At 42.6% G+C, this 12667-nt stretch overlaps 1 protein-coding gene across 1 annotated transcript; it reads right to left on the bottom strand.

Annotated features, from left to right (window-relative positions):
- Window positions 1–5536: 5536 nt before the first annotated feature.
- On the bottom strand, window positions 5537–12067 carry CD58 (CD58 molecule; the record flags this gene model as incomplete). Its single annotated transcript, XM_080359841.1, has 6 exons — window positions 5537–5587; window positions 6974–7038; window positions 8549–8803; window positions 9442–9741; window positions 11492–11564; window positions 12047–12067. The coding sequence occupies 6 exons, from the start codon at window positions 12065–12067 to the stop codon at window positions 5537–5539; spliced, it is 765 nt and encodes a 254-aa protein (XP_080215967.1).
- Between the last annotated feature and the right edge of the window lie 600 nt (window positions 12068–12667).

The following is a 12667-nucleotide window of genomic DNA, read 5'->3' as shown; positions in this document are numbered from 1 at the left end:
CATGCTTGGAGGAAGTCCTCCCTAAAGGCCTGATGGTTCTCTTGAGCTCCTTTGCTCTTCAGAACTGTCTCCCATGGGATCCTGCCTACCCGAATAAGTGGAAATCTGCTCTCCAAAAGCATAGGGCCTGTACTCTGATGTTCACATTTCTCACTCCTTTCAGGATCAGGAGCTGTTTCTTGGTCACTACAGACAAAGCAGCCATTTGCGACCTCATGACCATCCAGTTTTCCTCTGTTAGTGAGCAGCAGACGCAGCTGCACACCAGCCCTTACTGCAGCATCTGGCAGCCTGTGTGAAGAAGTTGTCCCTGATGCTCCCCAGAAATCTTCTTGACTGCTTATATTGATGCATTGCCTTTCCAGCAGATGTCAGGGAGGTTAAAAGACATACACACACATACAATACTGTCTTCCACTAGAGACAAAGAAGGTGAGACTGACTCCATTTCACAGAGGAGCAATCTCTCCAAACCAGGCTTCCTATTGGCTTCCTTTTTGTCACATTAACTCTTGCTCCCTACTTAAGTGCTTTATGCAGACATACTGGGGACTGGAGGCCCTCTTGCAGAGATCTCCCAACAGGCAGCATTAACCAGAAGATCAGAAGCCAGCACTTCAGCAGGGACTGCCACTTGACCAGTATTCTCACATCACTCTGACTGGGATTATGTATTTTTTTTAAACCCCAATGATCTCCAAAACACAGATCCGTGTGCTCTGCTGGGGTTATTTCCAAGGGTGGTAAAAAAGCAAGACTCATTCTGTCCTTAACTACAGCCTGAAACTGGTTAATTATGCTACTGAAACTCCTGCACAGAGGACAGGTAGTCAGCACTCATGGCACAATCCCATCCAGCACCTCCGTTGAGAAGCGTTACACACAAGTTGCTCTCAGCCTTCAGCTCCAAGGGATCCCAACCAGTTCGCCCACTGGGTCATTACCACTGACTGCTCCACAGAACAGGCACTTACCTTCCTGATTTATACCATTGCTAACTGGCTCCTTGTCTTCTAGGGCACTGTCCTCCTCGTTCACTTCTTTGTCTGAAGAGAAATCAGAGAAGAGCTACAGTCCCCTGGGAGCAAGCTCCTTTGCTTCTTTCCCACACCAGCCCAGGTCATTGTTTGTGCCATCCAGAGCTCAGCAGCACACCTTCTCCTCTGCAGCTGTTACACACTGCTGTACCACCATCAGAAGCCCTATTTAGAATTGCTTTGTACAGGCATTATAGAGAACATCATAACCTTGCATGTGTGCTGCTTAGGTGCTGCAGGGTGTACTGCACAAAGGTGCACTGATTCCCTGATGTTCCCACTCTATACTGCAACAAAATAAAGCATTTTATTTGTTCCTCTAGTCTCCAGACAACCTTCACCTACAGAATTGATCCTCTTTTGCCTGAACTGTACATTTCCGTCCTTTCTTCCATAGGACGGACATGAAATAAACCTCCTTCTCCTATATCCATGTCCATGTATGTGGCAATAGCTTATCCATGTCTATGTATGTGCAAATTCTTACACAAGTGATAAGACAATCCCATAGTACATCACACCTTTGCCATCTGCTACACAACCCCTATTTCTTCAGATAAGGAAAGCTGTTCTATGTCCATTACAATTCATGCAGGAAGAATATGTGGCAAAACCCAGGGGTTCCTTGGTTTCTTTTTCCTTACTGTCATCATTAGCAATTTTTTCACCAAGGACCTCATCATGTTTTTGGGTTTTTTTAACCTCCAACCCCATTAAAACATTAAGAAACTTAAGAAATTACATAGAAAGAGTGACTTCAGAATTAAACGAACAGATCAATCCAAGAAACATCATGCTCTGGCCTTGTGCTAACTTCAGCAGCTTGTGTAAGACACCAGACAGAGTATCCCACATGAAGCCAGTCTTAGTTCAACAGCAGGACACTTCATCATGGCAGAGCTTGTATCTGATGGCAGGAGCTTTGGCCATTTGCTCTGGTGACCTCCAAAAAGTATTTTTGAGAGTCTTCTCCTGCTCTACCTAATCTGTTTGACTGCTTGATCAAGTTTATTTCATAAGAACAGACAACAGTGGTTCAAGAAGATACATACATGTTAAAGCTGGAACACATTAGCATCATTCACCCTTGTGAAAGGAGCACAGCCAAAAGGCACTGCCCCCCTTCCCTAGCTGTTCACCCAGTAGAGTGATTCCCACACCCTGACACATAGATGCACAAGCCAGAGAACTGAGTAAACTTGCTGCAGATTAAAGTGGTAAAAGAAAAAAGTGAGCAGGATTAGAATGAACAGCAGAAGCACAAGTGGAGATCTGGACAGGGAGAGAGGAATGCAGACAGCTCTGAGAATTTGTACTGCTTGCAGAAGGACATCTCATAAAGAAACCATGGGTAGGCAGCAGACTGGTAACTAATGGAAAGAGGTGGGAAGTTCCTCCGCTGATTGTCTCCTTCCCTCATATTGACTGTTACAAGGAAAAGACAGGTCTGTAAAATGAAGAGTGAATCAAAAGGTGCTGCCAACAGATTTTTTTTCTCAAACAACTGAAATGGGTATGAGAAAGAGAAGGAGACAATTGCACCTTACCCACAGGATGTAAACATGCACCAGAATCATGAAACAGCAAAGTTCAGAGTTCTGCAAGGACCAGACTAGCAACGTGCCCATCTTCACCAGTCTTATTTTTCAAAATATGACCAAGGTAAACTAACAACAAACTCCTGCCAGTCTGATGCGATAATACCTTCAAAGGTCATCATTAACTCTATTGCTACATGCACAGCACCAACCCCAACCACTGGAATCACCAAGCTTTCCAAGTCAAATTCAATGCACAGAGGAGAAGGCTAGCTGTCCCATTTCCAACATAGGTCAGCAAGAAATTGCCATGAGGCACACTGGGAATGAGCAATGTGTTACATTCATGCCCATCCCTAGGCATTTAGTATGAACACTGTGTTTAGACAAATAATCAACCCAATTTATGAATGAAGTTTATATAAGTGGGACAGGCAGGAAAGATTAAAAGAGATGGAAGAAATATTAACCTCATTTCAGCATGCAAACCAGCCCTAACCAAACAAGTGAAGAGTACGTTCTCTAATAGACAGATTGCCCTGTAGTGTGCGCTTTTCCAGCCCTCATCCTGAGGTCAGCTCTCATTCTCCTTTGTCAGAAGCAGAATTCACCTCCAAAGAGAGCTGCTGACCAGGTAAAACTCAGGCCATTCACTGTCAGTAATTCCACCAATCCCACTAAACATCCACTAAATGCAGGTCCCTATAATTATCCAATATTGGACCTCAAATGAGGCTTTGAGGCCACATGTGCACAAACTGAAAATCAACTCAAAAAGCTTACATGCTGAAAAAAAAAAGGAAAGAGCAGATCAAATACCTTGTTCCAACCAAAACAGTTTAAAAACATGTATATTCCAATACAGATATCTTACCCCCATGTGAGTTAGGCTGTTCTTGGCTGTCCGCAGGGCAAAGCAGCTGATGTTCTCCTATAATGAAATTTGGTTTAAAAAGTACACATTAGTGACCTAGAAAAAAACCCCTATGCTCTGTAAAACAACTAAGGTCTGAAAGAAAACTTACTACTTTACCTCTCCAATTAAAGACTGTACTGTCATAGAGAAAATATTTACAATCTTAGACCAACTTAAAGCAATAGTCTGATTTCCATTTGTGACGCTGTAGCTCTCTTACCTGAGCCATGCACCGGACTGTTCTTTGGAGCAGCTCTTCCTGTTCCCAGTTTAGTTCTACCTGCACCAAAACAAATAGAATACCTGGAGAAATTACTCAGAAATAAAGTTTTGTGCCTTTGGAAACTAGCTGACAGACTCTATCCCCCACCTCCCAAATTAAAAAAAAAAGTTAAAAAAAATCACTGCGGACATATAACTGAGTACTTGACTTGAGGAAAGAAGAAGCAGTGAAATACTGCTTTGGTGCAAAGACAATTGGTGATCAACAGAATAGGCTTCCTGCAACAACAAGCTGGAACACACCAAAACAAATCTAAAGCAAAGTTTAGCACTTGTGATTATACCTGTGAAGTGCTTGTCCTACTGAGGTATAACAAGTTTATTTTCTAGCATAGTCAAACCTTTGCTGTTTCAAGGGAAGTAGTTGAATTGTTTCGAGTCTGACTGATGGCTAGTTATGAATGACATTCTTCATGCGTTGATACCAAGCACAGTGTTGTTCGACATCACCAACATAGACAAGGGCACAAAAGGCACCCTCAGAAAGTCTGCAGATGACATCAAACTGAAGCAAGTGGGGGATATGCTGGAGGGCAGGGCTGCCACTCAAAGGAACTTCAACAAGCTGGAAGAATGTGCTGGCAGAAAAGACGTGATGCTCAAAGGCAAATGTAAAGTCCTGCACCTCTTGAAATCACGCCAGGGAAGAGTACAGACTAAGCTCTGCCTGGCCATAAAATGGCTCTGCAGAAAAGGACCTGGAAGCCTTGGTGGATGACGTGTTAAACATTGGTCAGAAATGTGACCTTGCAGTAGGAGCCTACCGGGCTGAGTTAGCTGAAGTGCAGTCAGCCCATCAACAGAAACAATTCTCCCTTTCTATTCATTTTTAGTGACACCACATGTAGAGTACTGTGTCCTGTTTTAGGTTACAAATAAATGAAAAAAACCTGACATTCTGAAGCTAGTCTAGCAAATGTCCACCAAGATGTTTAAGGGGCAGAAGCTGTGCAAGGAGGTGCTGAGAAAATTTGGTTTGTTGAGCCTAAAGAGGGCTAAGAGGATGGCTGATTACAGTCTACAACTAACTTCCACAGCAAACAAAGGAAACTCCTCTCAGAGGTATAGAGCAAAAAGACAGGAGACAATGGCTGCAAGTTGTAAAAGGGAAATCCCTAACAGAAATAAGAGAAATACCCTTCCCCACAAGGGTGATTCAGTGCTTGACCATGTGCTAAAAGAGGCTGGGGGATTTCCATCCTTGAAATTATTCAAATTTTGATTGGACAAGGCCCTCAGCAACCTGATTTAGCTTTGAGGTTGATCCTGCTTTGAGCAGCAATTTGGATTTGAAACCTCTAGAGATTCCTTCCCACCTAGTTTATTTTATGATTCCATGCCAAGAGAAACTAAATGTTAGAGTGATCAGAAAAGCATAAGGTTCCCATGCAATATACAACAATGTATGCTCTGATCAGAGCCTCCCTCGAGAATACCAATTTGCCCTTCCTAGATCACAGATGCATCCCATGCTTTTCACCCTGCAGCCACCCTTAAGTGGTGACCCCACCCAGAAGCCAACAAGAATTGTCCATGCAGAACACTCTAAGGATGAAGACATGTATTCCTGTTTGGGACTCTCTCAAACACAAAGAGAAGAAATGGTGTGCACCTCTTTTTCAGGTCAGAAGAAAATCTGACATATTAATCTAAAAAGGTGGCAGCAAGAAACACACAGTGATATAGTCATCATTTCCAAATAAGCTGTCAGATTTACAAAAAATATACCCAAATTCAGTGAAGGAATGGATCAAGAAACAAATCTAGTACTCCAAGATGATGGCAATACAGGCTGACAGGAGGCGCAGAAGTCCCTATGTATCAGTTGAGCACGCTGAGTCATCAGATTAAACTTGGCATAAGGTTTTCAATGGGCCCTGGTATTGGCTTGTCCCAACAATAAGTCCGATCTTGAGAGCAGCTTTTTGATGCTCTCAAAACAGGCAGCGAAAGCACGCTCAGGTAGGAGTGTGAGAGGCCATAAATACTTGATAAGTAGAAACACACAGTAAATGAAACATCCAATTTGAAAGAGAAATATACAAACTACAGTGCTTCCCCACTACACAGATCCCAGTATCTGAGTACAAGGAAGTTCAGTATATTATTTCCTTCAAATCTATTAGCCCTTGCCTAAGTTGTACTTGTTTCTACTACTGTATTTACAGTACATCCCACAGTCAGAAACTTTCATACATTCTACAGGACCTTGGATGAGCATTAACTTGAAGCATGTTAAGCTCAATTAGGAAGAGCTATACGTACCTATTTTGCGTCGGCAGACTAGTGTTCCTACAACTGAAATGAAGAGAACAGGAACCAGAAGACATGCAATAAGACCAACTCTGCTTCTTTTGTGATAGCTGTATCCTTTAAAAAAATAAATAACAACCGGTTAGTTAAAAAGCAACTGTGTGATACACAACCTAGTAGAAATACCACCCTGAGTATGTTTTACAGAATTTGCTTTTAAAAACATAACCTCAAGAAATTAATGCAGAGTCAGTTCTTAGCAAAACCCTAAGTCAATTCCTGGAAAGTTACATGGTAAGTACCTTAGTTCAGTGAAGGCACATCACTGCTTAAAACGTAATGGCTATTGCATTTTTTGGCCTATGAAAGGCCAAGCCAGATCTCAGGTAAATGACATTTCAGCAAATATCTTGTATTGGGTTTGCATGGCAAGGTTTTGGTAGTAGGGAGGCTGCAGGAGTGGCTTCTGGGAGAAGATGCCAGAAGCTTCCCCCAGTCTCTGTCAGACAGAATCGGTGCCAGCCAGCTCCAAGACAGACCCACCACTGTCCAAAGCTGATCCCATCAGCAATGGTGGGAGCACCTCTCCAATAACATATTTAAGAAAGGGTAAAAACTGCTGCACAACAGCAGCAGGGAGTGAGAATAGGTGTGAGAAACAACTCTGCAGACACCAAGGACAGTGAAGAGGGAGGGCAGGAGCTGTTCCAGGCACCAGAGCAGAGATTCCCCTGCAGCCCATGGAGGACCCCACACCAGGGAATGTGGATGCCCAAAGGAAGCTGTGACCCTGTGAGAAGCCCATGCTGGAGCAGGTTTGCTGGCAGGACCTGTGAACCCATGGGGGACCCACACTAGAACAGTCAATACCTGAAGGGCGGCACCCTGTGGAAGGTACCCATGCTGGAGCAGTTTGTGAAGAACTGCAGCCCATGGGAAGGACTCACCTTGGAGAAGTTCACAGAGGACTGTCTCCCGTGGGAATGACCCCACACTGGAGCAGGGGGAGACTCTAAAGAGGAAGGGGTGGCAGACACAACATGTAAGGAGCTGCCTGCAACCCCCATTCCCCATCCCCCTGTGCTGCTCAGGAGGAATAGGAGGTAGAGAAATTGGGAATGAAGTTGAGGGTGGAGGAAGGTGTTTCAGATTTGTTGTTTTTTCCCATTATCCTACTCCTGTTTTGACTGGCAATAAATTAAATTAAAGTTTCCCTAAGTTAGGTCTATTTTTCCCATTACAGTAAATAGCTGAGTCTTCATCTCAACCCATGAGGCTTTTGTTGTATTTTCTGCCCTGTTCCACTGAGGAGAGGGAGTGACAGAGCAGCCTGACGGGCACATGGCACCCAGCCAAGATCAACCGACCACATACATTTCGAACAAGTCTCTAACAAATATTTCCAGTGAAGTAGGAAGAACTCTATACTGATAAACCATGAACATGACTTTTGCACAGAAGTGGGAAATTTTGACCATTAGGGACTGCCTTATACACCCTACAAACCAAATAGTTCCAAACGTGATCTCATCCTACGGGTATTTTTGTTTGCCTGTTTGTTTGCTTTTGTTGGTTTGTTTGATTGGTAGAGGGGATTTTTTGTTTGTTTGTTTTGTTGAGGTTTTGGCGGTTTTTTTTGTTTTGTTTTTGTTTTGTCTTAAAAAAAAGCAAGCCTCAAGCTGACCTGAAGCTCAACTGAGGCTGTCCAAAAGCAACAAGCAAGAGCAGGAACACTCTTTTCTCCTTTTTATATGTCTGTAAAGGAGGAAGAGAAGCACGCTCATTGAGTCATGAACACGCTAGATGAGAAATTCTTTTAATCTAATGGCTACTAGATGACTCACTTGAAATGTTGGGCAGGGAAAAATTTAATGAAATACAACAAGGGAAAGTGTAGACTCTTGCGTCTGGGTAGGAACAACCCCAGGTTCCAGTATAAGTTGGGGAACGACCCGTTAGAGAGCAGTGTAGGAGAAAGGGACCTGGGGGTCCTGGTGGACAACAGGATGACCATGAGCCAGCACTGTGCCCTTGTGGCCAAGAAGGCCAATGGCATCCTGGGGTGTATTACAAGGGGGGTGGTTAGCAGGTCGAGAGAGGTTCTCGTTCCCCTCTACTCTGCCCTGGTGAGACCGCATCTGGAATATTGTGTCCAGTTCTGGGCCACTCAGTTCAAGAAGGACAGGGAACTGCTGGAGACAGTCCAGTGCAATGCAACAAATATGATTAAGGGAGTCGATCATCTCCCTTATGAGGAAAGGCTGAGGGAGCTGGGTCTCTTTAGTTTGGAGAAGACTGAGGAGTGACCTCATTCATGTTTATTAAATATGTAAAGGGTGAGTGTCAACCTTATACCTTTCCACTAACCTTAGGCATACTTTCAGCAGACAAATCACTTCTGATGCTTTTTACTCTTTAAAATCTACTTCCTGAGAAATCAGTAGAAATCTTATAGTCCAAGTCTATGCTGCTTCCCAACCTAGCTTCTCTGCCTTGTGTATAAAACCTGACCCATTCATTACCTTTTTCATCTGGATAGCATTGGGCCAAAGAGATTTCAGAGCTCTTTTCCGTTTGAGAGAATTTAATGAAACACGTCACTTTCTCAGAACCATCAGCTTTCTCCTTAGGGATGAAAACTTCCTGGGTCTCATAAGTGCTTGGTATGCTACTGAACTTCCAAGTATAATTCAAAGGCTTCTGGAAATCTGCTGTACATTGTAACAGAAGGCCATCACCACTGATGTTGCAACTTATTTCAGGTTCTGAAGGGGGAGCTAAAAGGAGAGAAAACATTCTGTATTACTTCAGTTATAAACTGTGCTGACTTTTAGCACTGGACAAAGGCTGGAACAACAAAAGCAGCAGAAAAATACATAGATGTGTGTTCGGTGCATGTGTGCAAGAGAGAAATGCATTTCTAAAAGTGGCCCAGTTTGTGGTTCTTCTGTGTCTAGTTTGAGATTCCTCATGGTTCATTGTCAATAGGACTAATATATAGGCTGGTAAAACATGTTTCCCAAAGACTAGTAGTAAAGCTGCATAGATCTGCACAGGATGATGCCACAGATATTCAAGCACATACAAAAAGCCTGCAGGAGCATCTTTAATAGATACGTATTGCCTGGGATAACTTGGTCAGCTTGCTCAGAGTGTTTGGTTATCTGCCTGAAAGTATACAATGTGCCATATATACACATTCTAGAAGTCATTCTGAGGCTAGTAATGATGGGCACACAAATTAGATGCCACCTTTGAAATTTTGTTTGAAGTGCCTAAGCAACTTGACAACAGAGCCAAAGAACAGTCTGCTCTGTTTTTGTTTGTTTCTATGACAAATTAACAATCCCCTTTCTAGCTTTCTTAAAGCAAATAAAGCAGAGCAAATTCTTTATGCAGTTCTTCCCCTACTTACCCAACACAGAAAGTACGAAGACGACGTCATTATTTTCTTCCAGTGAATCCATGTAGTCTAACACATATGTGCCAGCATCACTGTTTTCCAAATTAAAAATCGTCAAGGACCCATTCTCCTTGCTAAGGAAGCCTCTATTCTTGAGAGGATCAAAATATGTTGTTTCATTTTGCACTTCCCATTCAGCCACTTTATGCTTGTTTTTTGTCCAAAGAATTTCCACTAGTTTTTGGTTTATTTTTAATGGAAAAGTAAAATTTTCTCCCGCGATGCCAAACACATCCTCACAGTGAATGTGTGCTACAGGGGGAAAAAAAAAAGTTACTTTAACAATTGTTTTATAAACTATAGCTTGACTAATGCTGTATGCGCTATCAGATACATTCAAATTTAGGTTAGAAGCATATCACAAGGTCACAAAGTAAGACATGAGTCAGCTAAGAATTACCCAAACGCATCCTGTCTGCACAATCACGTGACAAGCACTGCAAAGGGATCCAACTTCCACATTCTGGTCCCAGGTAGAATCCTTGTCCTCATCTTCCCTAACCTAAGCTCCTCTATCCTCAGTACTTTCCCTCTGTTCACTCCAATTAGGCCTCCTGTGCATGGTCTGGTGAAAAAGATGAAATGAAGAATTGTTATCACAAAAGCAAAATCTATCTCAGCATCTTGTTGCAGAATGCAGAGGCTCCTGCTGAGCAAATAAACTGCAATTTTCCCAGTATGAATATTCACAGAGTTAGTAAAAAGCACACTTTTGACAGAAAATTGCTACTCAGTTCAAAGCACCTGCTCTGAAATCATGGAAATAATAGGGATTTCCTTTGGAAATGTCACTTAAGCAAGTTTATTTCACAGCCAATCTATGTGAATTAGCATCCCAGCCTCAGAGATCTAGCAGAGCTGCAAGCAAGAAATGGGACCTGTCCAGAAACCTTAACTGCTGTCAGTTTTGAATCAATCATATTCTGCTAAAAAAGGCCCAAACATTCAATGTAAATAAACAAAAAACAACAACAAAAAAGAAGATGGAAAACAGATTTTCCCTAGTTTTTATTAAAAAACGCTATATGTAAAAAAAAAAAAAAAATAAAAATCTACCGTTCTAACAGATTAAAACAAATTCTGCTGAGGGGAAGGGATACTATGAACTACTAGCATCTCTGTGCTCCTGCTTCAATCTTCACCAATCACCTCCTGCTTCCAAATAGCTCTGAATTGCTCTCCAAAAAAACCAAAATAAAAATCACAAGTCTACTGCCATGGCAGACATGTATGTAGACATAGACAAAAACATGTTGATACTCAGTTCAAGTTACACTTGCATTAAGGACTCAATTCCGCTCCATGGTACCTGGTAACTTTTTACTACTAAGTTGAAGGAAGAGCATGATTAAGATATAAATGAGATCTCATGTTAAGGCAAGATTCCCAATATGCACTGCAGAAAACTTCTCTTTAAACAGTAACTGTACATGCTGAAAGAGAAGTATTTCAGAAGCCTATTCCTCAAGCCAGCTGCTCCCAAGTGACAGGTACTATTTCGGGTTTGTTTTGCGTTCAACTTTTTTTTTGATTCCTAAATGGCATCAAGTCAAGAACCCACCAATCCATCTATCATTCTGTGCTTCCCTTGCTTCTCATGTCATCATCATATGAAAACTTACTGCTGCTCATAAATCAATGCAGATACTACAGCCTTATCATGTCAAGACAAGAAGTCACTTTGCTGTATACGAGTCCAGAAAACAAAGAGTAGTCCATCTTGCTCCACATTTTATCACCTTTCCACATACAATAAAGTAGTTGGGAGGTCATCCAGGCCAGTCATTAAGAAGATCAGCTTCCCCATCGGCAAGGAACAAAGCTTACCAGCACACTAAGTGTCCTGCTCTTCTGCCTGGTGCCACCCCATAGAAACAAAGACTTTCTCAGAAGACAAGCAATTGGAAAGACACTTCTGTGTGCTTGGGTACAGAACTGCAAGCACAGAAGGTCTTCTCTTTGCCTTACTTCTCATGGACTATCCAATTTGTTAGCAATTTACCCATGAAAGTTCTCATGCCATTACAGTTCGTACTTCCTGCTGTGTGCCCTTTGATCTCTTCCAGGAAAAGCAACTGGAAAAGTAAACAGGGTAAGGAGGGCTCAGTTATCAGTCACCCATTTTTTTCAACACAACGTACCTGCCTTTGTCTTCTATCCTGTTCAGAGAGATTTAAACATATAATTTTCTCCCACTGCTCCAGTATGAGCATCTCTTTCCACCCATCTCAGTTAACAATTTCCAGAAAACAGAAGAACCCAGGAGCTCAAGCATTTGTGTTTGGAGATCACAAGAATGCAGGATGCTGGGCAAGATGAAACACTGTTCTGATCTGATGAAGCCTGAAGTCTCTAACAAGACTTTTGTTTCATAAAGACAATTTCTAGGGGTGAGTTTTCCTCAAGAAGTCATCTCTCGCTGCCTAGGGACCTGTAGTATTCCCTGCATGGAGAAAAAAACCTCCCTGCTCTACCCACTGTGAAATTCTACCTCTCAGTAAATTTGGCTCACAGACTCATCAAGTTTTGGTGAGTCTTGTTTGGAGTTTTGGCTCACCAAGCTGTGGTGGCTTAACATAGCGCACATAACCCAAACTACAGTGGCTGTTGACAAGAGCAAGGTAACGCACTGTCGAGGGGTTTAGATTGCAGGGTGACAATAAAACCCTGGCAGATGTATTGTTAACCTCCTCTCTACCCCCTTCCCTCTTTCGCCCCTCCCTCTCCCCGCTAAGGACAGGTGATCGGGAGGAAAAGAAGGACAGAGAGAAGAGAGTTGGAAGAATTAAAAATGTTTTACTAATGCTACTAATAAGAATAGAGAAAATAATACAAAATATACAAAAACAATCATGAAAGTTTCAGCAACTGCAGAGCCGGCAACCAAAGTCCTGGACCGGCCTCTGCAGCCAACCGGAGCTGGATTCAGTCTGTCGCTAGGCCTCAGTTCGCAGAGGCGACTAGCAAGGTCCTCTCCGAATGTCGGACATAAGCAGAAGGGATGAAGAAGGGCAAAGAGAACGAGATCCTCATGATCTCCCAGTTTTATATGAAGTATTCACGTGAATGGAATGTTATACACAGTTGGTCAGTTTCTTGGTCACCTGTTTCTCATTGCCCCTCTCGCGAGATGTGAATCTGTCCTTATCAATATGTTTGCATTCCATTGCTATGTTTA

Source organism: Nesoenas mayeri, assembly GCF_963082525.1.
Source record: "Nesoenas mayeri genome assembly, chromosome: 1".
Lineage (NCBI taxonomy): Eukaryota > Metazoa > Chordata > Aves > Columbiformes > Columbidae > Nesoenas > Nesoenas mayeri.
Note: the sequence above shows the minus strand (reverse complement) of the source record. Positions and strands in the feature narration are given on the sequence as shown.